At 37.2% G+C, this 24205-nt stretch overlaps 2 protein-coding genes across 2 annotated transcripts in view; both read left to right on the top strand.

The window, feature by feature from the left end:
• Positions 1–1740: 1740 nt before the first annotated feature.
• Positions 1741–12460, top strand: EDEM2 (ER degradation enhancing alpha-mannosidase like protein 2). The gene is made up of 11 exons (XM_026683998.2): positions 1741–1910; positions 5383–5493; positions 6453–6492; positions 6923–7028; positions 7654–7779; positions 8695–8906; positions 9137–9278; positions 10011–10135; positions 10546–10690; positions 11520–11641; positions 11911–12460. Exons 1-11 carry the CDS (start codon positions 1804–1806, stop codon positions 12406–12408), a joined length of 1734 nt encoding a protein of 577 aa, XP_026539783.1. The 5' UTR covers positions 1741–1803; the 3' UTR covers positions 12409–12460.
• A 3022-nt stretch (positions 12461–15482) lies between these two features.
• TRPC4AP (transient receptor potential cation channel subfamily C member 4 associated protein) overlaps positions 15483–24205 on the top strand; it is a 34979-nt gene continuing 26256 nt past the window's right edge. Inside the window, exon 1 of the mRNA XM_026684004.2 lies at positions 15483–15749. Within this exon, the coding sequence (XP_026539789.1) occupies positions 15579–15749 (171 nt within the window). The 5' untranslated portion in view covers positions 15483–15578. The remainder of the gene's footprint in view (positions 15750–24205) is intronic.

Consider the following 24205-nt stretch of genomic DNA (forward strand, 5'->3'; position numbering starts at 1 on the left):
TATATATGGTAGCTTTCTCAAACTTGATATATTCCAGATAATTTGGAGTTCAAGAAACCATGCTAAATAGGATTTGTGCTATGAATAGATCCAATACATCTAAACAGCAGTAGTTGTAAAAACTGAAGGACGGTTGTGATCTGCAGCTTATCAGCAGATACAAATTTAAATAATGGTGGAATTTCAGATTCATTATCACCCCAGGACTGATATTCAACTAATATAATCAGTTTGCTTACTTACTTATAGACCCTCAGCTGATTATGGTGATGCTTGTGATCTTTAGTAAGCAAAACTTTAATAGTCAAAATGCAGTCCTTCATACCTACTTGTTACATAAATATTCTTCCCTATGTTGCATAGGGAAGCAGGGACCTATCCTCTTTTGATTTAAAACACTGGAATACAAGCAGTTATTTGCTGCAGTAAAAGCATGGCAGTATTATTTAAGCAACTCATTTTTCCTGATTCACACAACAGAGAACTGTAATTTAACTCCACTGTCTGGGTTTGTCCATTCGAGGTTAAAAATGGGGCAGGCTAGTTTGGGTACAAAACAATCAAAAGTGGATCTTATGCCACTTGTATTGCTTTTTTTTTTTCCCACAGCAAGCTTTAGAAAAGCTCTTACCTGTGCAACCCAACCCTGTTTCTGCTTCTCTTAATACAACATGCATGTCTGGAGGCTTGCCCCATCTGGGAATATCACCTGGTGGATAGCTCTTCAACTTTTTTAGGCCATACCCTTTTTAGATAATTTCCCAGTAGATAAAAAGTCAGGAGTTTGGTAGCAGCTTTTCCAACTGACTAATGGCGTTTAAAAAATACATTTTTCTGAGCTGCAGCTTACTTCATTTGACAACCAGCTCCTGTTTTGTTTTGAACGGTCAGAGTGATACTGCTCCCTTCCAAGAGTAGCCTATAACTTTTAGATGTGCCTCTTTGGAAAACAAATGTTTGGTAAACAAATTTAAATACATCCCAATATTGCCACATTTTATATCTATTTATTCATCCAATTTATATAGCCATTCTCAGAAATGCAGCTCCAGGTGGTATAGAATACAATCATGCTAAACTAACAGATCTAGACCGGTGTCTTTCAAATTTGGTTGGTAACTTCAAAATTGTATGGACTTCAATCCCCAGAATTTGCCAGCCAGTTGGCAAGTTTGAAGAAAACTGGTCCAGGGAGAGCAAGATTATTCTGGTTCCAATCAAATTCCAAACGCCGGCACAGTTACCCCAGCCTCAGTACAGGAACGAACTATGGTACAACTGAAACTAGATGTCTACGCCTCTTGAAAAAGCACCCTTCGGGACAAATGAAACTAAATACCAATAAAGGAGAATATCTGTAGCTCAGAGTTGAAATGAGGGCTCCTTGGTGCTCTCTGAGCTTGCTTGTTTTCTTGCAGATCTTTCATTACTCAAACTAGGTAACAAAATCAGTGATGTTATCAGTTATCAGCACTTGATGATGTTGCCTAGTTTGGGTAATGAAAGATCTGCAAGAAAAGAAGCAAGCTCAGAGAGCGCCAAAGACGTCCGAAACTAAGCAGCGGCACCACACAACGTTTCTCGCGCAGCCGCATTGCCACAGTAACAGAACAACCAATCTTTACATCCTACGTCGTCACTAACGCCAGCACTGACTACGCCAATGCTCCTGATTGGAGCGCGCGAAAAAAAGCTGGGGGTGTGGTCAGGGAGAGAGGCGGAACCCGGAAGTGAGTGCTCGGTCCCTCTCTAGATGGCTGCGGAGCGGTGTATCGGGAAGCCTCGGTAGCGAACGCTTCGTCGATGCTGCGCTCACTCCACTCGCTGGGCTGGTTCTTGTTGTGGGTGCTGCACTTGCTTGGGCAACCCTCCCTTGCCCCCGGAAAAGAGGTCGACGTCAACTATTATAGGTGAGCCGGACGGGGGTCCTGGATTCAGGAGCTCTGCTTCCCCCACCGTCCCGAGGAAGGCGAAGCGCGTAGCGGGTCTCCACGAGTTACCCTTTCCGTCGGCTTTAAGGCAGGCAGGATTTGACTTCGTAAAGCTCTTTGGCCCCTCTGTGGAAGGGCAAAATGGCCCTGCTGAACTTTCACTTGTGCAAATTCCCCGGTTGTTTCTCTTGTTAGTTGGTTAGTTTAGTTAGTTAGTTTACTTTATTGTCATTGCACTTCGTACAACGAAATCAAACACCACCTTCAGTGCACATCATGATCATGAAAATAAACAAACACGCATCCTTCACACTCCACGCATTGAATTGAAAAACTCCAACACCGCATCAACGTTGCACTATACAACAGAATTCAACAGAGCTACTGGGATAGAAGCTATTTGTCCTTGTTTTTATTATCCTGTACCATCTGCCGGATGTTAATAGTTCAAAAAAAGTTGCAAAGAAACATGAGTGGGCACCCTTTCAGAGGGAATGAAATCTGATGCAAAGATGACAACACAAAAGCCTTTTAAAAAAAAACTGGAAGGAAAGCTCTTTTCAGATATTCAACCAGATGGAGATTACCAGAAAAGTATCCCAGTCTGTCATATGGTAGTTTGCAGGAGGCTTACAAGTGCAATGAAAGCAAGCTGGTCATACTGCTGCTATTGAGTTAAAACTGTTTGTTGTTGTTGTTGCCTGAAATCTAATTTTGTCTTGTAAAACTTACTATCTAATCTAGAATACATTGCCTTCTGGCAGGACACTGACCGAGACTTTAAGGCAGGGATCTTCAAACTTGACAGCTTTAAGACTTGTGGACTTCAACTCCCAGAATTCCTCCTCCAGTCATGTTAGCTCAGGAATTCTGGGAGTTGAAGTCCACAAGTCTTAAAGCTGTCAAGTTTGAAGACCTTTGCTTTAAGGTTTACAAATTAAAAATCGGAGTAAAAATTAAGAAAGGAAGAAAAAAATAGAAGAGACAAGATATAATACAGGTAGTCCTCGACTTACAACAGCTCATTTAGTGACTTATGACCGTTTTTCATACTTATGACTGTTGTAGCATCCCCATGGTCGTGATTATTTAGATGCTTGGCAACTGGTTCACGTTTATGACGGTTGCAGTATCTTGGGGTCATGCAATCACTTTTGTGACCTTCTGCAAAGTCAATGAGGAATCCAGATTCACTTAACTAATTTATCAAATGCAATGATTCACTTAACAACTGTGGCAAGAAAAATTGTAAAATGGGGCACAACTCACTCAACAAATATTTCACTTAGCAATATTTTGGGCTCAATTTTGATCAGAACTCAAGGACTACCCGTAATGCTAAGATTCTATTATATTGTAAAGTGTTTTCCTATCTGATGGGCAACGCTAATTTTTCCTTGCTGGTTAAAGCATGTTTTGCTTTAAAATGGGCAAGGAAGTTGCCCCCCAACATGAGTAATTAATGACAGGGTTATTAGATAGGAACTTTAAAAATTCACACAACTAACACATGGCAACTAAGAGATACAAATAATTGTAACTGTTGTTTCTATCCAGCAGTCCATATCTGATATTTCATGATACAGGAAGTAGATCAGATATCTGTGATGAGGGAATCTTAACTGTGGGACTCATTCCCAAGAGAAGCATAGTTATTCCCCTTGTGGAATTTTAAATGACAAAAACATGTTTGTTCCTGCAGGCCTTTGAGAGATAATTTGCCCACAGTATTTTTTTTTTCTGCTTAAAAATGTCCTTAGTATTTTTTTCCAATTCTGTGATTTGATATTGAAATTATGCTAGTAAGTCATACTTTCTTTTTTTTAAAGGTTTTTCTGTAATAAAATTGGGATTTGGGGGAGAAAGACTGATACATAAAATAATTATGTTTACTATATCTTCTTCTATATATATAAAAGCAAAATACCAGTCACGCATCATCACAAAATCACCAGAACCATAAAGCCTACAAACTTGAAATTTGGCACGTATGTTCCTCTTGACTTCTAGGTGCTCACTAAGAAAGGGTTTTTCGAAATGACCATCAGAGCATTAGTATTTCGTATATTATTATTAACATGCTCTGATGCTAAGGAGTTCTACTCCCCCCCCCCCACCTGAAAAGAAATCTGTTCCAAATGCAAAACACAAGCAGAAGAGAGGAGTTTCAGTTTTAGTTTCACAGCAGCAAGCAGCTTTAGTACAGAACAGTTGAGCTAAGCCACGCCCAGGCTCCTTGCTGTCTCCTTCTTGCTCACACAGCAAATACTGATTCAGTTTCCAAACAGCCCTCAATTTTCTCTCACACACACACTGACAGGACGGTAGCCAGACGCTAGTAGGCAGAGGCAGATTTCCCCCCCCCCCCTTATTTTCCTCCCCCAAATCTAATTCTGACCACATAGTTTTGTAGTGAAGCATGGGTATCGAGCTAGTAAACCTATATAACTATCCATCTACTAATAGGTATTCTTATATTAAGGTAATGTTTAGTTCAAGGACAAATGCATTCCTTTTTGCCACCCTATAATCCCAGCTCTTCCTACTGAAACAGAGTTATTTTTGGTTAGGAAGTAGATGTTGGTAACTGCTTGTTTTCTGGCTTCTAAATTGAGTTACGTTATTTTAATTTTTGCTATGAATGGACTTGCCACATCCAAGTGACCACTGTTTTATACATACACCTTGCAACAAATACTATTTTAAAAGTTGAATTCATTCTAGGAGAAACTTAATCAGGGGTACTTACTACACCAACCATGTTGTTTTAAATCAAATTATTCCTACTGAGTCTCTGTTATAATTTGTTGAATAAGCAATGCTGTAAACTCAGCTAAAAGCAATGAAGGTGCATTAAATATAACAATGCTAAAAAGATAATGAAATCGTTAATTTAAAAGATATGTCATATAGCAGAAATACTTCATCCTGATTCCTGTCCAATCCCTTCTATGCATTCCAATACATATATCAATTTGCACGGTGATTGTATTTTTATTGTAATCTATCAAATAAAGCAATATCTTGAGTTTCAAATAAAGCAATATCTATAGTTTCTTATAAAACTATAAAAAGAGTTTGTAATTCCTCTTTAGGCTTCTTTCTCTTACACTTCCAGTAGCAATCCTGTCAATAACCCAATTTGTGTTTCAATTGTGTCTGAATCTCTGATTTTAATGTAGTCCTGAAAAATTCTTCATTACCCTTAGTTTTGTGATATGAAAGCAAGATGATGAAGAATAGCAAAGTTTGAAACACTGTTCATTACATACAATGTAGCTTTTATGCTGTGCATTTAAGGTGGTAGAGTTTTATATTTGAATTGTTCTTTAAGTGTGCAGTTCTTGGAAACGCTGAAAACATGCTAGCATTTTGAGGGAAAATAATGTAATTTTTTTTGTATTAGTCATGTTCAGTAAAGTTATAATTATATCTTTCTTTTCATCCTTAGAGACCGAGTCAAGTCCATGTTTTATCATGCTTATGATAACTATCTGCTAAATGCCTTTCCCTACGATGAGCTGCGTCCTTTGACATGTGATGGGCAGGACACTTGGGGAAGGTACTGGGAAATTAATATCATTGATCACTTATGAAATTTTGAAGTAGCAGCTTGCTACAGAACATCTCAACTTGTTAGGAAAGGGGTCTATAATTTTGTCAAGCCAAAGGGCATATTTACTTTTAAGTTGCATGCATGTTAAATTAAGTAATTTCATTCGTCTGTCTAATCATTTTCCCTTTGTGGGTACCATAGGTAGTTCTCAGGCTATATTCCTATACAAAAGAAATTGGAGGTTGTGGCAGAGAAAACAACATATTCACATCTTCTCAGAGAAAATTTAGACTAGCCTTTCTCAACCTGGACAGATGTATAGATTTCAATTCCAAAGCTTTTTAGCAACAACCATGTTGCCTGCAGAATCATGAAAGTCGAAGTTCCCACACCTAGAAAACATCTAGGTTAGGGGAAGCAGATATTAAGCCAAGAACCACTAGAACTGCAAGGAAAACAAGAGAACATCTCATTAATAGTAGTTGTATAGCTTCAGCTATGAAAAGCTGCTCTGGTGGAATGGATTAGAAAGACCCAGGTTTAAATCCACTCTCAGCCATGGAAGCTTATTGGTTAACCTTGCCATTCACTCTCTCAGGCTAACCTCCCTCACAGGATATTTGGGGGAAAATTGGAGAGGCTATTACATATGCCCTTTCTATAGGATTATACAGGGTTCTAAAAGAAAGATGGTATATAAATCCAATAAAGCAGAAGCAGCCTGGGTGGCTGAGATCATCTGAATATGACACAGAACAACATTCATTTTGTAAAGGCCTTTACATAATGATTTCTTACTTGGAAAGTTGAGCTTATCAAAACAGTTTAAAATTTATTCATGCAACAACATGTGGATTTTTTTCTGGCATAACTAAGTTTAAAATATGTGTTTATCATGTTACTTATGGTTGACATGTCACCTTACCTCATGCCATTGGTTGTTTTTTTCATGGTTTCTTTTTCAGTTTTTCTCTCACATTGATTGATGCCCTGGATACACTGCTAGTAAGTATTAATAATAACTTCATTTTTTATTCATTCATTTTCATTCATTTTCTACACATATCCTTAGATATCTAAAAAAAAAGCTTTTGTCCTCCATGCTTGTTGTTTCTGTTTCTCCATTTGGGAGATTAAGAATGATGCATTTTCCATACATCTTGAAGCCCTGATGAAAGGGCTTTGTTTGATAAGGACAATAACTACTGATAAACCTCTGAATAAAAGGCTGTGCTTTGATTTTGGCTTCTGTCCTGAAGGCTAGAACGTTTTCACAAACAGGGTTTCCATACATCTTGAAAGCATGAAAGAGTTAGATGTCACATTCAATTCCTGAGTATGAAAAGATGGATTATGGCTATGCAGTGTATTGTATCTTGTAATGTTTTCTTATCATCCTTTAATAAGATTATGTCTTACGCATCTTTTTTTTCAGATTTTGGGGAATGTCTCTGAATTCCAGAGAGTTGTTAGTGTGTTGCAGGAGGGCATAAATTTTGATATTGATGTAAATGCTTCTGTCTTTGAAACCAATATCAGAGGTGAGTTGGCAAAGAATCTTGCAAAATAATATGGATTATCTCTGATTTGCAATATAGATTCTAAATGAAGATTCTAAAACTTCCCTAACTAACAAGAGCAAGGAAAGACTAGTTTTCATCACCTACTTTAAACATCCAGCAGCCTTCTCAAACTTGGAGGCTATCAGATATTTTAGATTCAATTTCCATAATAATTAGCCAGCACAGCTATTGGATTACGGGAGAAAAATTCCAGCACATATCAAGTTAGGGAAGGAGGCTTGTTAGAAATCTTTGGTCTAAACTTGTAAATTGCTTTTACCTTTGTCTGACTTTTCAAAATACTTGTTCTTCAATTATGGCTTTGAATAAGCATAATGAAATCTCAATTTTTTCCGTAAAAAAATTCTTGCAATGATCAAAGGAAAAATTGTTTTTGAGTTAAAAGTTTTAGCGTCACCTCAGAAAAGGATAATTGAATGCCTTGCTCTTCTACCTTTATTGAAATGCAAAGGGTATTTGCAGGCCTTACTACCTCTTTGGTTCATTTGAACATGCCATGACAAAACTGAAAATTAGCTGTTTGTATATCCTTTGTCCTTGGCACAATCTACTGCTTGTAAGTAACCTTGATCTGTATTTGTAGTGGTTGGTGGCCTCTTATCTGCTCATTTGCTGTCAAAGAAGGCAGGTGTTAAAGTAGAAGCAGGATGGCCATGTTCTGGCCCCCTCTTAAAGATGGCAGAGGATGCTGCTCGAAAACTTTTGCCAGGTGAGCATTCTTGCTGAAGCTTATCATTTCTTGTCTCCCTGCTCTCCCATAGTAGGCTACATGCTACGTGAATAGAATAGAGTTGTGAGTAACACATATCAGAAACTCCTAAAGTTTCCCAATAGTTCACTGGAAGCCAAATAGAAAGAGATGGTCATCTCATTGTTTGAAAATCAAAAGTTGTGGCCCTCAGGTGGAAAAAGTTGCTAAAAGTTGGCACGGACTGACATATCTGCTACGTTTATAAATGGGTTAAATAGTTGTACAATAGATGTTGCATATCAAGTCTGTTCTTTCAGTCCTGCTCTAGAGTAGCTCTATAATAATGATTAAAGTATCAATCATCTAAAGCAGGATGAGCAACTCATCAGCATCCAACCCCAGACAAAACTAAGATAGTTTTGTTGAATCTTGGTGAAAAGTGGGTCAAGATAATAATATTGTTACTTTGTAGTTAAATAACTTTCCAATAAGGGGATAAAAAATAATCTGCAAATATGTACCTTGCCTCTCTAGTGATCTTTGGCTGCACCATAATAGCACTTAAAGTGATGGATAAGTGTTAATTTTGGAGGAAAATAGTTATCCCCATATACATATCACCACCACATTGTGTGAATATTTTACATTTAATTCATCTGATTTGTTGCAGAAACTAAAACCCGCCTTGGCTTTCTTTTGGTGAAAGCAAGGAAGTAAGTTTTATACCAGAAACAGATTAATTGGCTTCTATATCTGTGAAAACATAGAGTGCATGTTGCCTTGATTAATAGCAGCCTGTATATTTTGTGCCAATGTGTCAGCTTTATAAAACATAATGTGGTGCATTTAATTCTGTCATAGCGTAGGAAGTTGGCCTTGATAATACCTTTTCAGGCCCTGTAAATACTTAATAATCAAATCTTTGTTTTGAAGCCTTTCAGACTCCAACTGGAATGCCATATGGAACAGTGAATTTACTACATGGAGTAAATCCAGGAGAGACACCAGTTACTTGTACGGCTGGGATTGGTACCTTTATAGTGGAATTTGCTACCTTAAGTTATCTTACAGGGGACACAGTATTTGAAGATGTTGCCCGAAGGGCTCTTAAGACTCTCTGGAAAAATCGTTCTGATATTGGCTTGGTGAGTAACTCAAACTGAAGATTCTAAGCCAAGATGTAATTTTTAAGAATTACAATGGTACAATGAAAATGCTGTTTAAAGGGCTACAAATGAATCATTAGTATTGCATATTAGATATCATTTTTTTAAGCTTGTATTGATTAGCAAAACACAACATTTGCTGAATGGAAAGGAAATGCAAGGCCATGTTAATCTTACTCAAATCTTTAGTAATTGAGTTTTTCCTTCAGGTAGGTAATCACATTGATGTGATTACTGCCAAATGGGTAGCCCAAGATGCTGGGATTGGAGCAGGAGTAGATTCCTACTTTGAATACCTTGTTAAAGGGGCCATTCTGCTGCAGGATGAGGAGCTGATGTCCATGTTTCTAGGTGAGTTTGTATGGTTATGTGATACGTACTTCAAGTTATTTTTAGTGCAATACGCTTAATATGGAATAAGAAACCAAAGACAACTTCCAGGAAAAGAATACATCCCTTATATGTTTTTCATTATACTTACTCAGTCATTATTATTTTCCTTCAGTCACTCAAAATCAGATGGCATTTTTTTCATTTTCCGATAAAATGTCTCCAATTATTGGCCATCTAAGCCTTTTAAACATTCAGTGCTAAATGTGTAGTTGCAGCAATTGTGAACCTGTACCTGCCTTAGCCTCCTGCAAGATATCTTAACTAAGATTTATATACATAAACCTCAGTGAGACAAATAGTTAAATTCAATATTCAATTGTACTTAACCCAATTTTGCTTATATATATCAGCTTTAAAAATATTTTACTTTTTGTCCTCTCCTGGAATAACATCTGTCTTGAAAAGTGCTGGTTAGTGAGCAGATTTTATACTAATTTTGGACCCTCTTTATGCTACTGTTCTTTTGTTTAAGCATAAAAGGAAGATTGCACATAAAATATTTAATGTATATTCCATTTTATCAAAAGATACATTGAAAAGATGTACAATAATATCTTTACTTATTAAATGTTTCTAGAAATTCAAATAGAAATTAGAAATTAGAATAGAGAATACGAAAGAGTTTTCACTTCTGAAACTTAATTTCTTACCTAACAGTTGTCATTGGTTTTACCTTTCTTTTCACTCTAGATTATAACAAAGCTATTAAAAACTACACAAAATTTGATGATTGGTACTTGTGGGTTCAGATGTACAAAGGAACTGTCTCGATGCCAGTTTTTCAATCTTTGGAGGCTTACTGGCCTGGCTTACAGGTAACAATTGCTCTAAACTTCATTAGCATAGTTAAAATATATATGTATATTTTTTATCAAAGTGTCTAATGCTGTAGATTGTGTTCTAAATATAAATTGAATAATCTCATCTTAAACATAAATATTAAGTATAATTTTAATTTTACAATTATAATGGCAGATGTCTGCTGGCTCTTTTACCAAAGTGTGCCCTGGTTTTTTCATGAAGAATTCAGTGGAAGTATTCTTGGATAGAAATAAATTATTTTTAAAAAGCTATTAAACCCAAATATCTAAATATGTCTTTTGATAGATTTTAAAAATTCTAATTTGTTTCTAATGCCATTATTCATCATCTCTGGAGATCGTAATGTGTAGTTGTTTTATTTGCTAAAGGAAAAAAAAATATATTACATAATTGTTTTCCCCAGAGCCTTATTGGAGACATAGATAGTGCAATGCGAACATTTCTCAATTATTACACTGTTTGGAAGCAGTTTGGTGGACTGCCTGAGTTCTACAATATCCCTCAGGGCTACACAGTGGAAAAGCGTGAGGGATACCCACTTCGACCTGGTAAATATGAACATATTAAAAACACTTTTCCTATGTGCCTTGCTTATAGGTCCTCTTACAGTAAAAAGGCAAGTCTTCCTCAACCTCTTGGTAACAGCGTGGACATTTTTGGCAGCAGTGTAGAAATCGTGCGTTACTACTTTCTTCCAGAATGTTTTGTTTTTTCAATCTAGTCAATAGCTCTGGGAATTCCTGGGTAAATCCTATAGAGTACCAACCTGACTTGGCCTAGCCCATAACATTGATACTATACTTTACTTTTAAGTGGCTTAAATAATTTTTTCTATCAAATTTATAGAATGCCAAGTGAGCAAAACCCAAATGGCTCTAGATTCATTCTCCAGTTTGGCTTAAGGTAGCTAAACAGCAGCTTTTCACCACCTAATAACAGATGAAATGTGCATAAGTGAAAATGTGCTCCTTTGTATCAAGCTTTAGCTAGTAAGAAAGTACTATATTGAATAGTTTTGTGTTGGACTGTGTTTATAAGATTGAGCAATTAGCATTTGGGGCTTTATATACTATTATTGTTATTTATGAGGTTTTTTTTAATTCTGCTTTTACTATTCTATAAGTAACTCAAAGCAGCAAACATATATAATACTGGTCCTCATCCCATTTTCTCCACAAAAACAATTATGTAAGGTGAGTTGGGCTGCCCCCAAATCATCCAACCAGCTTTCATGCCCCTAAGACAGTACTAGAACTCACAATCTCCTGGTTTCTAGGCCGGCACTTTAACCACTGTACCAAACTGGCTATTATAGTCATTATATTCTGTACATATTCAGGAAAGTAACTGTCATTTCTTTTGTCTGTGGCTTTGCAGAACTAATAGAGAGTGCAATGTATCTGTATCGAGCTACACAAGATCCAACACTTTTAGAGCTGGGCAGAGATGTGGTGGAGTCAATAGAAAAAATCAGCAAAGTTGAATGTGGCTTTGCAACAGTTAAGTATTTCTCCCAAACTTTTTTTGTAGGGTGGGAATATTGAGGGTCAGTTTATTCCTTGCAAGTCTTCCTTGTTAACTGCAAAAGCATCTTCTTGCTTCTTGTATAGTACATAAGCAGTTTGAAATCTCATTCTACTGTAGAAATACCAGAATTGCCCCAGAAATTTGCCATTAATCCACCAATTCGATCAATTGGTAAGATGCTAGTGCTATATGGCAAGTTTTCACATCTCAACATGACCACTTCTTTGCTTTTATTTTTAAGATCAAAGACCTAAGAGATCACAGATTAGATAACCGTATGGAGTCCTTCTTTTTGGCTGAAACAGTGAAATATCTGTATCTGCTGTTTGACCGTGACAACTTCATTCACAACAATGGATCATCCTTTGATGTCTTACTGACACCGTATGGAGAATGTATTCTTGATGCTGGGGGATATATTTTCAACACAGAAGCCCATCCTATAGATCCTGCTGCCCTGCACTGTTGCCGGAACCAAAAAGAAGAACAATGGGAGGTTGAAAACTTAATGAGGGAATTCTACTCTTTGAATAAGAGTAAGAAGGTTACTTTAACAAGAACTTCAGGTAAAATGGGAAGAAGACAAAAAGATTCTACTGATATTTCCTCTGAAGATTACAAGAGACAAGTAAGCTCAGACCAGAAAGAAAAAAGGACGGTCCCATTACTGAGCTGCCCTAGTCAATCATTCAACTCAAAACTAGCTATTATGGGACAGGTGTTCTTTGACAATGCATGATTTCTTTTCTGAAATTCAGATGTGTTGAAATCAGTAAACTTGAATTTTATTTGCATTTTGGTCACTGTTTCTCTGGGAATACACATCATGCCGCAGGAATCTGTAGTTTCTCATAAGCAGAATACATTTTGTTGACATGGATCCACTTTGGAAAACAAAAGTATTTGAAAATGAAAAATTAGTTAGTGTTTTCTGATTTTACTAGGCCCTGGTTCCTCCTGCATTCCTTGTTTTTAATACCGCTATTTTTCTAAACCAAGGGCAATAAAAGGAAGATGTCTGGGTTATTGGTAATGCTGCAACATGTGCAATGTAATGGTGGTGTTTTAAACATTTATCCTAGGCTCTTCGATAACATTTGATGAATGATAGCAAGGGTGTTCTTTCAGTGATGCTCAGTCAATTATGGATCTGTAGAGTTTCTCAGTCATCCAGATCATGGTTGTCCCAAAGGTGCTTTTTCAGGAGGCAACTGGACTTCCTTGCTTTTTTCTTTTGAAGAAATTTTGCTTCTCATCCAAGAAGCTTCTTCAGCTCTGACAGGATAGTGGGGAATGGAAGGATTTATATTCCTTGCAGACAGCTGGTCATTTGCATCCTTTTAGAGGGATGTTGAAGCATTTGGAGGTTTATCCGTGCCCTCGGGGTCACCCGAGTAGTTCAATTTTTTTCTCTGGAAGTAGGAATGGATTTCCAGAGGAAAAAAATGCAGATTACAGGAACCAGGAGCACTACTCTGGTGACCCTGAGGACATAGATAAACCTCCAAGTGCTTCAATGATCTTGCAAACACTGAAATATTCAAAATGTGATGCTTCATATTGGCAGTTCACCTACAATGGTTTTTCTTTGAGAAAAATCATAAGAGCTCCTATGCTATAGGTGTTCTAATTATATAGAATGAATTTGTACTAATATATTTATATTAATATAAAGGACCAATTAAGATATAGCTACAAATCTACCTCTTGCAATTTTTGAACGAATGTTTTGGCACAAATTGAGTTAGATTTAGGATCTCTTCCTTCATGAAATGTCATTAAAGGACCTCATCCATTTGTATAAATTTCAGAAGATTTCAAACTATGCTCAGTAGGGTTGCATAGAGATTCAGATCTGGAAGACAAAACAAGATGTTGAGTGCATGAATAAGCACATATTATCAGTTGTTAAATGCTGCCAGTGAAATGTGCCCTTTCTGAAATCATGTCAGTTGTAAAGGCTACTGTGTGAGCTCAGGAAAAGATACAGGTATTCTGACAATCTACTCATCAAACGTAAATCTGCAGATACAGAGATGCTAAATTCCACCTTTCAAATTAAATGTTAAAATACTATAGTTTCCCAAGCATTGATTTCATTGTTTTTCATTCTTAACTATAGTAAAACTATTAACATAACCTTGGTGAGTTTAAGAAGCTTATAAGTAATTTATACGATCATTGAGCAAAGAAGCTCTAAGACTGGGGCAAAAAAGATGGAAGTGAAATGGGAGGTAATTCAGAAGTAATTGATTTAAAAGCTGGGCGGTGGTTTCTTTTTATGTTACATATAAAATCAGAGTTGGAAGGGACCCTACACCATTTCTGACAAATGGCAGTCCAACCTCTTCTTGAAAGTCTCAAGCGATGGCACTCCCACAACTTCCGAGGGCAAGCTGTTCCATTGGTTGATTGTTCTCACTGTCAGAAAGTTTTTCCTTATTTCCAGGTTAAATCTCTCCTTGTTCAGTTTCCATCCATTATTCCTTGTCTGGCCTACAGGTGCTTTAGAAAATAGCTTGACCCCTTCCTCTCTGTGGCAGCCCCTCAAATATTGGAAGACCTCTATCATGTCTCCCCTGGTCCTTCTCTTTACTAGACTAGCCAAGCCCAGTTCCTGTAACCGTTCTTCATATGTTTTAGTCTCCAGTCTCCCAATCATCCTGGTTGCTCTTCTCTGTACTTTTTCTAAAGTCTCAACATCTTTTTCATAATGTGGTGAACAAAACTGGATGCAGTACTCTAGGTGTTGTCTTACTAAGGCTTTATAGAGTGATATTAGTACTTCCCTTGATCTTGATTGTATCCCTCTGTTAATACAATTAAGGATTGCATTAGCTTTTTTGGCTGCTGCTGCACACTGCTGGCTCATATTTAGCTGGTTGTCCACTAAGACTCACAGTTACTGCTATTGAGCCTAGTTTCACCCAGTCTATATGTGTACTTTTGGTTTTTCCTGCCTAAGTGTAGGACTTTATTTTTCTCTATATTGAATTTCATTTTGTTAGATTCGGCCCAGTATTCTAGTCTGTCAAGATCCATCTGGATCTTGAGCCTATCTTCTTGGATGTTAGCTATTCCTGCCAGCTTAGTATCCATCTGCAAATTTGGTAAATTCCCCTTCTATTCACTCATCTAAGTCATTAACGAAGATATTGAAGAGTACTGGGCCTAAGACAGAACCTTTTTTATTTATTTTATTTGTCAAGCAAGTATTAGGTAACAGGTATAAATATAAACATGGTTATGAATACATGAAATGGATACGAATTTTTTTAAAAAGAAAAACAATAGGACAGGGACAGTAGGCACGTTGGTGCACTTATGCATGCCCCCTACAGACCTCTTAGGAAAGAGGTGAGGTCAATAGTAGACAGTCTAAGGTTCAAGTTTTTGGGGTTTTGGGAAGAAACCACAGAGTTAAGTAGAGTATTCCAGACATTGACCACTCTGTTGCTGAAGTCGTATTTCCTGCAATCAAGTTTGGTGCGGTTTACCTTGGGTTTGTATCTATTGTGTGCTCTTGTATTATTGTGGTTGAAGCCGAAGTATTCATTGACAGGTAGGTAATTTTATGTACAATACTTAGATCAGAAAATAAAACCTTGTGGCATCCCACTTTTTACTTCCCTCCATGTAGACTTAGACCCATGCTGTCTTTCATTGCGGAAGACGATATAATAGCAGCGTTTTTCTCTGCTGACGTTGCTCACAGCGATTGCCTTCTCTTAGTATACAGTACAGTACAATACTGTGACCTAGTTATGCCCGAAGACTTCATTTCCCATCATCCCTTATATGAATAAGAATACTTCCTGTGCCGTCTCATCTCGACCGGAAGGCGTCCCCGAACAAAGCTCCGAGAGGAGAGAAGCTTCCTGTTTGCGTCTGGCCGGGGCAAGACCGATTATGGCATCCACTATAGGGGGTGCGGGAGCTGCATTGCCGGCGCTATCACCAGCAACGGACCCCGTTGCCTGCACGCTCGGCCGGCGTGAACCAAACCGAGGGCCGATCAACATCTTGGCCCAGCTTCGGCATGCACAGCTCAGCGGCCGGGGCCTGACGCGGGGGTCACAGGTATTACAGGCTCGGCTGGACACTGCGGGGTGGCTGGGCCAAGCCGGGGTGTGGGTTTCGGGACGACCGGTCCCAGGCCTTCTGCTTCGGGGGAATTTGCGCTGTCCCTGGCTACGCCCTCCTTATTCGGAGGGAAACAATGAGCAGAAAAAGAAGATGCGCCAGCTAGACTCCGTCTGTTTTCAGATGATGGGTAGGGCGACAGCTTTTGTGTGGAGGTGGGAACCTGGTCGATTTTAGCAATAATAATAATGATAATCATAATCATAATATAAGGATAGATGGAGTTGGGGTTCTGAGAATTGTTAGCATTTCTACTCTGTATGCAAGGTACACAATAGGTGCCTGAATGCTAACTCCCATTCCGGTTGATGATGATATGTTCATCCCACTTTTCATATACATAAAAAACTCAAGCTGGTGAACATACCCAATACTGGGAAATTAAAATAGGATATGTCTCCTATTTTCCCCACAACAATAACCCTGTGAAGTGGGTTGGGCTGAGAGAGTGACTAGCCCAAAGTCACCCATCCAGCTTCCTGAGCTTCCAGGAATTGCTGCTGTGACCTGCTCCTGGTTTGTGTTTGACGTTTATGTACCAGAGCAGAAGGTTAGCAGTGACTGATGTTCAGCATCCTATTACAGGTGTTCAGGTTAATTGGATTTGATGGGTTTAGGCTTGCTCTCCCACATTCAGACATCCCACCAGACTATCTGTATAATTCAAAACTGAGAATGATCTATAGATCAATGGACAGTTCCTATGAAAAGATACATAATTCTGTCACTCAAATAATACATTCAAAATTCAATCTTTTTTTTTTTTAAAAAAAAGCCAAAATAATAGTGATGCTCAGATAATGAAACTGAATTTGCTTTAATTGTATATTACATTGCAGTGGCAATGAACAGTAAGCTCTTTAATATTTCTTTCACTTGTACATTCTTGTTATTTCTTCCTTTTATCTTTCTTGTTTTTGATTACACCCAAAAGGAAATACTGAAATTTAGCAAATGGTAGTATTAATAATAAGGCTACATTTCCTTCCTTTTTTTTAATGATATGCAACCACTTCTGAGGCATGATTTAAGTTATAACTGCCAAAAGTTGTCATTTTAAAACAGTATGGAAAAGCTGACATTATACTTCATACTTAGTTTCTCCTAAGGTCTTAGATTTTTTAATGGTTTTTATACCTATGGGATATGTTTCCCCACACGCATTCAGATTGTATTGTAGTTTGCCTTTTGTTAGTTCACATTGTATTGTAGTTTGCCTTTTGTTAGTTCAGATTGTATTGTAGTTTGCCTTTTGTTAGTTCAGATTGTATTGTAGTTTGCCTTTTGTTAGTTCAGATTGTATTGTAGTTTGCCTTTTGTTAGAGTTATTGACTGTTTCTTTCATATTTACTTTGCAGCCATAGTCTTTTATACTGCATATTTAAATTATTCTTTGCAGGTGGTGATAGAGCTGTAAACTCTATCACTTAATTTTTTAGATTTTATAAGTGGCTGTAAATTACATTACTCCTATTTTAGATTAAGGAGCTGCTCTTGCTAGCTTTGTTTAAAAGATTGGAAAAGAAAAATGGGGAAATGGGAGAAAATAAGTCATTATTTTATTCCACCAGAACAAAATCTTTAGTTTAAATATGCTTTCATATAGAAATTAGAATGGTTAATATTAAAGATTGAGCTATAGAAAATCTGAAATAGCTGATAAATTAGAAAGGTTAATATTAAAGATTGAGCTATAGCAAATCTGAAATAGCTGATATAACTGAAATCCATATATATTATGTACTGTGTATCAATCAATCACACAACTATTTTCTATTTTTATTTCTCAGTGGATACAGTACTGTGTTTTTAGAAAGAAGACATGTAAAGCCCGCTTAAATCTTAAATACATCTTCAGATTACAAATTGAAACTTTTTAGCTGAATAGGTCATTTTAACCTTACTGCACCCATATATCTGTTGGACATATAACAGTCTTTTACCAATATATTTGATTTAGTTTCCATACTTTTGGCTATGTTACTACTAATGAGATTCTTAAATTTCTATAAGGAGGATGAAAATACTAGTATAACAAAACATTCTCATCTTTTTAGCCCCGCCTGTCAGGATTCCGGCAGTTATTGCAATTAAATCATGAGTCTCGAGCCAAACTTCCAAAACTTCAAAAGGATGTATTGGGAGTTAACATGTCCAGCACTGCCCGGGGGTAGCTTTTTAGAGTTGCCACCTGCCTCTGTATCTTTCAGAGCACATTCTGCATTAGAATTTTAGAGAATCCCTTACCAACATCTGGGTGGCATTAAAATAGCCACATTCCAAAGCTAATTATCAGTGTTTAATCAGTGCTATAAATGTACAGTATCTCAGGCCTCATTGACCTGAAATGGTGGGAAGGGACAACTTGCAACATTTTTTATTCTGTCCTCAGTTTAAAAACCATCAGTGGAATGAATCAAAAACTCTTTCCACTTTTTAATTTCCTTTAGAGGTATTATTACTGGTAGCTTTTCTAGCTTAGGCTTACAGACAGGCAGGAAAAAATTATTCTAATTCCCTGTAACCATCAGTGTTGTGTTGGGTGTGTTAAGTTATACTATGAATAAATAAAAATTAAGAATTTTCTTTTTGGCTCCTTTCCTTATTGTCTTTCCATTTCCTTTTTGCTTCATGATAGGTTAGTTTAATGTTAATAATATTTAATATGTCTTCCTTTTGAATAAGGCATTATAGTTTAGGAGCTTTTTATTTGTTGTGTTAGATATCTATCTTTTTAATTTGTTAGTATTTCTCATTGCCTAGAAATCATCTTTATATGTCTTTATGTTTCCAACAATTCTCATCTAAAATACTAGGACACAAGGTCTCTTCTGTCTATTCTAAAATGGAGATCATTTATAAAATATTTTATCAGAAAGGAAGTAAGAAATGATGTGGCTTAATTTTTAGTATATTTACAAAAATACATGAAGGAAAAATGAATGGTAGAAAGGAAGAAAAGTTAGAGAAAGTTATAGTTGGATGAGATTGAAACATTGATTTTGTAATTTAAGTATATGTTGCTTTAGATCACAAGTGTCAAACCCATGGTGTTACATTGCTGTCATGTGATGTTTTGTGACATTTCCACCTTCATGGAACTGGGGTGCCAGTTTGACACCCCTGCTTTAAATGGGTGCTATTGTTTCGAAAAACATAGGATTCTGTTTCTGTATATTATCCTTGAACATAAATATTTTATTCATGTTCACATCTACTGCTGTCTAAATTGACTTTCAGTAATTTATGTCATTAACATTCATGTATTAGTGATTTAGTGCAGTTCTATTAATGCCATATTTTAATATGTACAATTAAACTCCTTTTAATAGTTCTAATATATACTATTTTCTTCAGCCAGGTACTTCAACCTGTCACAGTTTTACAGAACAAAAGTATTCCAATCCTCTTGTACAATATCTCTTCTAGTAAAGTGTAGATTGTGAATTTTATAATGATACTTTTAACCAGTATGAAATGTACAATGGATAACAAATATTTTATTATATAAGCAACAGAAAAGGCAATGCTTATATCACTGCTTAAAACATGATATTTTGTAGCTGTAATCATGTTTAAACTGTATCTCACACTTCCACTGCAGTTGCTTTTTATAGCAAACTTATGTTTGCAGTGAGATCTATTTGTATTTAATTATAATATTTGTTGGGGTTTAGCATAGATGAAACATCAGAATGTCTTAAAATCTGTCTGATACCATTTATATCAACACATAACATATAAATCATTTGTTGCATTACATGTACATGGTGGCTGGCATTAAACATTTGTTTTTGCAAAAATGAGAACAATGGTATTTATTTATTTTACAAATTTCTTAAATTATGCTGTCAACAAAACTCTGGGCCATGTAGAATTTAGGAAAAAAGCTTATATTTCCAACACCCTTCCCAACATCAAAGCATAAGAATGGTTGCTCAACATTATTGGATTCAAATAGCAAATGGCTTCTTTTAAAAAAAGAGTTCAGTGCCTTCCTGAATGCTAAAAATAAAAGGGACAAAATGCCTTTAGGGCAGTTAATTTCATGACAACAGGGCAATCATCAAGAAAGCCTATCTTCTAATCTATCTCTACTTCTCCTTGGGATGGTATCACAAACAGAGACTCCCTAGAGCAGGGGTCTCCAACCTTGGCAACTTTAAGACCTGTGGACTTCAACTCCCAGAGTTCCTCAGCCAGCAAAGCTGAAGTTGAAGTCCACAAGTCTTAAAGTTGCCAAGGTTGGAGTTCCCTGCCCTAGAGCCATGATGGCGAACTTATGGCACGCATGCCCAAAGTGGCATGCAAAGCTTATGTTGCCCAGCACACGCAGCTTTGCTGTTTGTCTTCTGGGTTTCTGGCGTGCATGTGCGCATGATGATCAGCTGTCCTTTGCATGCGCAGCAGTGCCAAAAACCGGCCTGCGCATGTGTGCCAGCTGCCTAATTTTCGGATGCGCATGCGCACCAGAACGCTTTCCGGAGCATGATCCCTTTGCATGTGCAACAGTGCCGAAAACTGGCCTGTACATGCGTGCTGGCCAGCTGATTGTCAGGCATGCATGCACGCTAGAACCTGGAACTTCAGCTTTTCCAGAGCGCAGCCTTGACAAGCGCGCGCACGCACGACGTTTCTGCACAACCTTTCGGCACTTGGTGCCAAAAAGGTTCGCCATCACTGCCCTAGAGGCTATCACAGAATGGGCAGAAATATTTTGGAGGATGAACCCCCAAAGTAGCTGAATCAGCATAAAATAAAGTGGGAAGTAGTCTAATATCAGCAGTGAACTTAATACAGTACCTTAAATCTATTTAATTCATTACTGATGCTAGATTGTTAGATTTATAATTTTCAGCATTTCAGTCAAAATATTTGTCATTATAAACTTCCCTGAATAAATATCAATGGCTCTCTTCTGTAAATGATTCCCATCTGCTTGGTACTGAAGGCAGTTGTAATTAAGGTCACACAATATAGCCTATCTCAGTATACAGAACCTCTTTGTCTTGAATAGCAACTGTATTTTCAAGTCCTGCGTGTTATAGAAAACTTTACATATAGAAGCACTGTTGGCATAAGAGGATAAGTATGTATAGTGATATTACTTTGAAGGGAATAAACTTAAAATATTATCTAGAATACTTTTTATTCCACTAGTGAATTCAGAATATTTGGCAATAGGATTACTTGCTGCATCTATGTGCCACGGGTTCTCTGATGGCTCTCACTTTGCAAATGGCAGTATTAAAAAGATGCATAATTGTGTATGTCTACATTTAGTCAACCTATACTAGCAATCATAATTATTTTCTTGAGCCATCTTCTAGAGCTGGGAATTGCAGTTTTTCTCCTCCTCCATGATGGGGCAGTTTCTTCCAATAGAAAAGGAAAAAAAATCAGTCTTAAGCCCCTTGTGTACGAAGTGCTATACTGTAGATACTTAGCATTTTCTCCAGCCTTCTTTAGTTTCTGTATGAAAGCACAAGGGGAGATTATTTGTTATCACAGATTTAGTTTCATCTATACTAGCGGTCTCCAACCAGTGGGCCAATACATCCTTTTGAATTTTGGTGGGCTGCAGAGAAATCTCACCTCCAGAGCATCCCCCCCCCAAAGCAATTAATCCAGGCTGCGCAGAAACACATAGCTGCCCAGCCCACATGGCCCACGGGAACCCTCCCCGCCCATTCACTCCTTACTCATCAAATTTGCCTGCTAAATTGCTATTTTTCCCTTTTCCGACCATCATCTGTTCTTCTGTGCCGGGAGATTTAGATAAACTAGGAAGCAGGAAATGGTTGGATTTCTTGCTTTCTAGCTAGTCTTTAGATCTTCAGCTCTGCTTTTAAGCAGAGCCGAACCTCCCTTAGGACTGAAGGTTCTATTATTCAGTGCAGACTCACAACAAGCAAATTTGAGAGACTGAACTAGCCGATGGCAGATAGATAGATCACTGAATGATTCTGTGAGCAACTCAATCTGCCTGCCTGCTTTGCCTGAGTTTGGGTAAAAATTGCTCTTTTTTAAATAAAAAATTCAACATTTACATACATGGTATGTTGTGAGTTAATTTTGTGAGTTTGCTTGCAAGCAAATTTTATGTGACAGACTGAGCTAGCCAATGGCAGATGGATAGATTTCTGAATGAATCTGTGATTCTGTGAGCAATTCAATCTGCCTGCCTGCTTTGCCTGATTTTGGGTAAAAGTTGCTCTTTTTTATATAAAAAAATTAATATTTATATAAATATTTATAATATTTACATACAAGCCATGCCCAGCCAGCCACATGACCACCAAACCACACCCACAAATTAGGCCATGCCCACAGAACCAGTAAGTGGTCCCTGGGATTTAAAATTATGAGTTTGGTGGTCCCTGAGGTCCAAAAGGTTTGCGACCCCTGATCTATACATCTTTACACCTAAACCTCTGGACCAACAGACGAGGTAACTGAAATTCTGTCCTGGTGCCAGCAGTCTCTTGGAGCCTGATGCTTCAAGACTGCCTTCTCCCAAAAAAATCAAATCAAAGGGGCTCTCTCTCAGAGACTGTCATAATTGAAAGGCCCTAAAGGCTGTCTTTTCAATCCCTGCCCTCCTTATTTGGAACAATATGCTCTTTGGATTTATATAGAGCCAGTCCAATAAAACCAAAAAAAGGCCAATAAAACTTGGCTTTTTCAGTGGGCCCTGGGGGGAAGAACTAATGTGAAGTATACCCACTGATCACCTGGGGGGCTGATAGAAGTTGAGCTATTTTATTTGTTAATTTACTTTTAGTGGTTTGTTTTGTTGATCTCTGGTGTTAAATTTTGATCTATATTATAATTAGTCCTTGACTTCCAATCGGTCACTTCCGATCATTTGAAAGTACAACAGACCACCCCAGGGCTACTTTCAACCTGGATTTCCAACAGTTGGTTCCCCTTCCCAAAATCATGTGATCACATTTTGCCACTTGGTAACCGGTTTACATTTATGGATGTTTTCAGCATCCCAGAATTACGTAACCGCAAGTTTATGACTTTTTTTGCCAAAAATTTACTTCCAGAAAATGCCCAGTGAAGACCATTTGTTTATTATATTTATATGTTACCTATCTTACCATCCAAACTGACTCTGGGGATTTGTTTAAGGCCTGCAGCATTAGCTTAACAATCATGGTGATTCCCTTAACCATTGCCACAAAAAAGGAGGTAAACTTGGCCTTGGTCACATGGTGACCCTCTTAATGACTGGCATAATATACAACCATAATTCTCAATTATGGTTGTAAGTCAAAGGCTACCTGTATTGCATTATAACTGTATAATTATTATTTTATATTTATAGCCCCTGCCAATCTCATATTACCTTTTTCATATATGCTCTTGGCAATTCCTTTCTGTTCACCAGATGGATGAATAAAATGAAGTAAAACTTTTGTGTGCACTGAATATTGTGGAATTTTCTTTGCCCCAAGAAAATCAAGTACAGTATGCAAAACAAACCCACAGTCGGTGGACTTTATGTTGCCAGCCCAAGGATAAAGCTCCATTGTTGGGAGTCACAATAGTTTTTAAAGTGAAGGATATTTTGTATCAGCAAGAACCATGGTTTTCAGAGGCTGTAATCAAAGTTCTTACTGCTTTTCTGGGGAGGGAAGGAAGGCTTGTAAAGAAACATTTATTTACTATATTTTTAATTCGGTCTTGTAGATAAGTATTGTGTCCAAGATGTTTTGCAAATGCAAGAAAGATTCTACCATTAGGTCAGCAAATTATAAAGAAAGAACATGCAAAGAAAGGGAATTCAAAGACAGATGAAAATATGAGTTCTTCCAGAATATCCCCCCAAAAGTTGATAATGTTAAATGGGCATTTATGTTCTGTTTGTGCAAGACTGACTTTTACATTTACTTATTTTTATAAAACTTTAATAATAAAACTTTAGAAAAGGAATCCTTGCATTAAATAGCAGTCAACGGCTCATGCCCTTTAGAGGGGGAAGAAAATGTTGTTCTTGTTTCACAGATGAATGCCCTTTGTGAAGAAAAATCCCTGCAGTTATTCCTTCTCTGCATAGTTAGAAAATAAATTTAAGAAGTATACTGTGCTTGTGATCAGAAACTGCTGAGACACATAGATATGAACAATATCATTAAGAATAGCAAATACAGGCTTTCAAATATGAGACTGATATGATTGAAACAATTCTGAAGTTCAAAAAGGCTTCTGAAATAATAGTTGACTTTAAAGTCTAAATATTAAATATCTTAAGAGGGTACATACATATTTAAGGTATAAGTAGCAGGTGGATGGAAGAGTTCTGTTTGAAGTGGAGTCTGTGAGAATGTTAAATGCATTATACACTGCTCAAAAAAATAAAGGGAACACTTAACACAATGTAA

Source organism: Notechis scutatus, chromosome 3 (genome assembly GCF_049901735.1).
Source record: "Notechis scutatus isolate UNSWTSFEM ecotype Mainland chromosome 3, rNotScu1.2, whole genome shotgun sequence".
Lineage (NCBI taxonomy): Eukaryota > Metazoa > Chordata > Lepidosauria > Squamata > Elapidae > Notechis > Notechis scutatus.

Excerpts from the sequence above, each read along its gene's own strand:
- EDEM2 (XM_026683998.2), top strand. The coding sequence starts at position 1,804 with ATGCTGCGCTCACTCCACTCGCTGGGCTGGTTCTTGTTGTGGGTGCTG. Across the intron at positions 8,907-9,136 it reads ATCGTTCTGATATTGGCTTG|GTAGGTAATCACATTGATGT; the intron begins GTGAGTAACTCA and ends TTTTTCCTTCAG. Across the intron at positions 11,642-11,910 it reads TTGAATGTGGCTTTGCAACA|ATCAAAGACCTAAGAGATCA; the intron begins GTTAAGTATTTC and ends TTTATTTTTAAG.